We start from the raw sequence: 4,538 nt of genomic DNA on the forward strand, positions 1-4,538 counted from the left end.
TTATTTAACATATATATATATATATCACTATGACTTTGCTGTTGTTCTCATATAAGTGGTCAATACTGCCTTTTTCCATAGTATTACATGGAGACAACTAAGATTTTGGGAGGTTTGACTTTATCAGATATCAGAGAGTAATCATGTTCTCTGAATTGGGAGAACACTGATTTATTGAATATTTTCCATGTGGCTACCCCTAGAGTAAATAGTACACTGTACATTTTACAGTATCTTAACAGTTCCAACTCTTGTGCTCCCTTTAGAAGTATATTAAACCTGATTAAGCTGCGAGCATGGTGAGGAACTTAGACACATCCTACTATCAGTTTACAATTTCAGATCTGTCTGGTTTGCTCTCTCTCCCATTGTGACCACATGTTATGTTGAAGATGTTTCCCAAAAGCTCTTCACATTGAAAGACAATTTGCTACCCTAGTGGAAAGTGCTTTCTTCACAAATTTCAGTACCTTTCAGTGGCCAGATAGTGAATACAATTGCTATCCATCTGTTTTTCTTGTTTCTGTTTGTGAAGATCACAGGAAGGTCATACATATTAGGTTAAGAAATGTGAGATATACTTTTGAGATAAATTCCATGATTCATTTCACCAGAGTGGGTTCAGTGGTTGTTCATAATACATAAGGTTTTTCAGTATGATCTTGAACTTGCTACATAGCTGAGAATGGACTTAAACTCCTGATTTTTTTTTCTTTTAGCTTATTACTTGTGTCTCCTACGTCCCATACTCTTCTCAACATGGCATTCTCTTTAGTGGGGACAATCAACAAACTCAATGATTTTCTTCTTTCCTTCCTTCCTTCCTTCCTTCCTTCCTTCCTTCCTTCCTTCCTTCCTTCCTTCCTTCCTTCCTTCCTTCCTTCCTCCCTTCCTTCCTTCCTCTCTCTCTCCCCTTTCTTTCCTTTTCTTTTCTTTTCTTTTCTTGTTCTTTTTTTTAATTGAAAAATATGTTTTGCTATAAAGTTCATGCCTACCAATGCATTACTATATTGTGAGGGCATAACATATACTACCACATTTATTCAGATTCAAAAAAATAATGATTAGTACAACTTTTATAATATTAATAAAAATCCACTGTCATTTGAGGTAACTCAGTTTCTAATAATCTTCATATACATCATATATATTCTATGCCAGTCAGGTCTGCCACAATTCTCACCATCTTTTACCTTCCTTTTGATTTCAATATTATGATCTCATGTATAACATATAAGAACATAAAATCATTGTAAATGTTAAAATCTCTTTTTATTCTTATCTTTTTAATTGAACTACAGGATTCCAAATTCACAAAAATATTATCAATTTCATTTTCATGACATTTATTCATTCAATTTTTAAATTTATTTAGTACAATGATTTAATATGAAACTTTATTTTCTCTCCCCTTAAGTTCCATTTCATATAGCCATGGATCAGAATAATAATACTGTTAGTGAGTTCATCATGTTGGGATTCACAACAGATCCTGTGATACAGAAGGTCCTGTTTGCAGTGTTTCTTGTTGTGTACACATTGACTTTGATGGGAAATAGCTCCCTCATTATGTTAATCTGCAATGACTCTAGGCTCCACACACCCATGTATTTCTTCATTGGAAACCTATCATTCCTGGACCTTGGATTGTCTTCTGTCTACACACCAAAGATCCTAGAAACCTGCATCTCAGAAGACAAGAGCATTTCCTTCGCCGGTTGTGTAGCTCAGTTCTTCTTCTCAGCTGCACTGGACTATACTGAATGTTACCTTTTGGCTGCCATGGCTTATGACCGCTATGTGGCTATTTCAAAGCCACTGCTTTATTCACAAGCCATGTCCTTAAAGCTGTGTGTGTGTTTTGTGGTAGCCTCATATGTGGGTGGTTTTATTAACTCTGTGATCATTACCAAAGACACATTTGCTTTGACTTTCTGCAATGATAATGTAATTGATGATTTTTTCTGTGATATCCCACCTCTGGTAAAGCTCGCATGTGGCAAGAAGAAGAGCTTTCAGTCTGTGTTATTCTTCCTCTTGACTTCCAATGTCATCATCCCCATTGTGTTCATCCTGGCCACCTATCTCTTCATCATTGCCACTATCTTGAGGATCCGCTCCACTCAGGGCCGCCTCAAGGCCTTCTCCACCTGCTCCTCCCACCTCATCTCTGTGACCTTGTACTATGGCTCCATTCTCTACATCTATGCTCGGCCCCGGTCCAGCTACTCTTTAGATAGAGACAAAATTGTTTCAACCTTTTACACAGTGGTTTTCCCCATGTTGAATCCCCTGATCTATAGTCTAAGGAATAAGGATGTGAAAGAGGCTCTGAATAAACTCCTCAAGTAAATCAAGGTTATTTCCTTATATTAAGAAGAGGAACATTTAATTGGATTACTTATGTTTCAAGAAAAGTTGTCAATTATCATAGTGGTATAAACAAATTATAAAAGTCCATGTGCTTTATCCACAAGATTTCAGGGTATATATACAAACAGTCCCAACCAGCTATCATAAAGATATATGTATACTTGTGTTTATTGCAGGAATAGTAACAATATTTGTGTTATGGAATCACTCCTGATATCTATAAATAAATGTATGCAAGGGATCATTATGATTGGGTAGTGGTAGAACAGGCAATGTATAACTGGTCATTTATTCATCCCTACAGCCTATCTTTCCAAATGTGTGCTGTAATGATAGAAAAATTTACTTATCTCTCTCAAGTCAGACACATTACTTACATAGAGCTGGCCTTGAAATCTTGTCTCTATTTCTCTATTATCAGAACTTTCTCTGATAAACCAGTGGTATAAATAGTGACACAGAGGCTGGTAATAAAGTTTAAACCTTACGCCTTTTGCTAGGACAGCCTCCCAGTTAGCTCATCTAACTTAACCTAACCATATAGACTTTGACTTGCCACAAGGCTAGCTCTGTACTTCTCTGCTCTGCTTTGGTCCATGTCTGTTCCCATTGGTGTCTACTCCCAATTTTCCCATGTCTGCTTTCATTTCCCTCCATCCTCTGCATGGAAGTTTCACCCTCTTCCTTCCTGACCAGCTATTGGCCATCAGATTTTTATTACAACCGATCAGTAGGAAGCCATTCTTTAATGCAATTTTGGATGGATTTTAGGCATGTGAGGAATGATGAACATTTACAAAATAGATAATCCAGTAATGAGCCAAAAGACTGGATAATATCAGAATCTTGCCAGCACTTTGTTCTTTGCCTGTACAGAATTAACAATTGAAAATACAGAGTCTTATCTTCACAGAACATGATGAAAGGATATCCCAATAGGAATTACAACTATAAACTATAGGAATTACAAACATAAAGACTCTGTTTTTTATAGTTCATAGTATCATGGTTATATTCTATTCTATAGCATTGACTCTTTGCCCTTGATTCCATTTGGATTTCATGCTGTTACATCACTGACCATGTGAGTGGCATATGCCTTGGCTGAAGTGTTCAAGTTTTAGGTTCCCCTTTGCTACTTACTATTGTATCAGTAAGAGTTCTTCTTGGAAGGTACTGTTCTACTTAAATTGACAAGTTAAGGAGGATTTAATGTACCTAATACACGAAGAGAGCATGGTGATTGGAGAATATAATAGGGTTGAGTAATTTTTTCCATAGAATTTGACTATATCTAGACATACAAGGGGGAGGGTAGGAGAGAGAAAGGAGGAAAAGGGAGGAGAAGAGGAGGAAGAGGAACAGAAAAGGGAGGAAGAGGAGAAAGAAGAGGAAGATAAGGAGAATGAAGAAGATGGTATGAGAGAGAGAGATAAATGAGGGGAGATTAGTTAGGGCAACTGTGCAGAGCTTTGCATCCAGTGAAAAATGTGATCTTCCAATGACTCTGTCTGAGGCCCTGTGGATAAGAACACTCACCTCTGTCCATTACTTCCCACATATTTACATATTTAATTGGTACAAGTTGGTAGATTGGTCTCTTGAGGTAATGAGAAGACTGTTATTGTTCTGGTGAAAATCAAAGAAACCAGAATTGTGTAGGAATATATGTATTACTCTATTTAAGAATATCCAAATGCCTATATTGAACCATATGCAAGTGAATATAACCATAAAATTTTTGAAACCAGTAAAATACAGAGTGTGGGGAAATGTGACTGAATATGTCCATCAGTTGGGAATCAGTGTCTAAAAAAACTTTCCTGAGTCTTACTGACATTGATCCAACTTCAATAGACAGCTTTGCCTAATTGCTTTGTTGTTCCCCAAGCAAATGAATTGCAAGGTATTTCAGATTTGATTCTCTTGGGATTAAATATCTAATATAAATGATCCTAGAACTAGCTGGTTGATTTTTGGAGACTAGAAGGAGGTATTTAATTTAAATTTGGTAAGTAGCAGAGTGTCATTGTTTGTATCATTAGAGTTTTATAAATTTCATTTTGCTTTCCTAATGACTCAACAATTGTTTGCTTTCTGCTTCAAGGGGAACTGCAAAGCTTTCTTTTCATATACCCCCATCATTCTGTAGCAGTTTTTAACTT

General features: G+C 36.4%; 1 protein-coding gene across 1 annotated transcript; it reads left to right on the top strand.

Annotated features, from left to right (window-relative positions):
• The first annotated feature begins 1,434 nt into the window (after positions 1–1,434).
• On the top strand, positions 1,435–2,352 carry Olfr1013 (olfactory receptor 1013). Its single transcript, NM_146762.2, has one exon. It carries the CDS (start codon positions 1,435–1,437, stop codon positions 2,350–2,352), a length of 918 nt encoding a protein of 305 aa, NP_666973.2.
• The last annotated feature ends 2,186 nt before the right edge of the window (positions 2,353–4,538 follow it).

This window comes from Mus musculus, chromosome 2 (genome assembly GCF_000001635.26).
Source record: "Mus musculus strain C57BL/6J chromosome 2, GRCm38.p6 C57BL/6J".
Classification (NCBI taxonomy): Eukaryota; Metazoa; Chordata; class Mammalia; order Rodentia; family Muridae; genus Mus; species Mus musculus.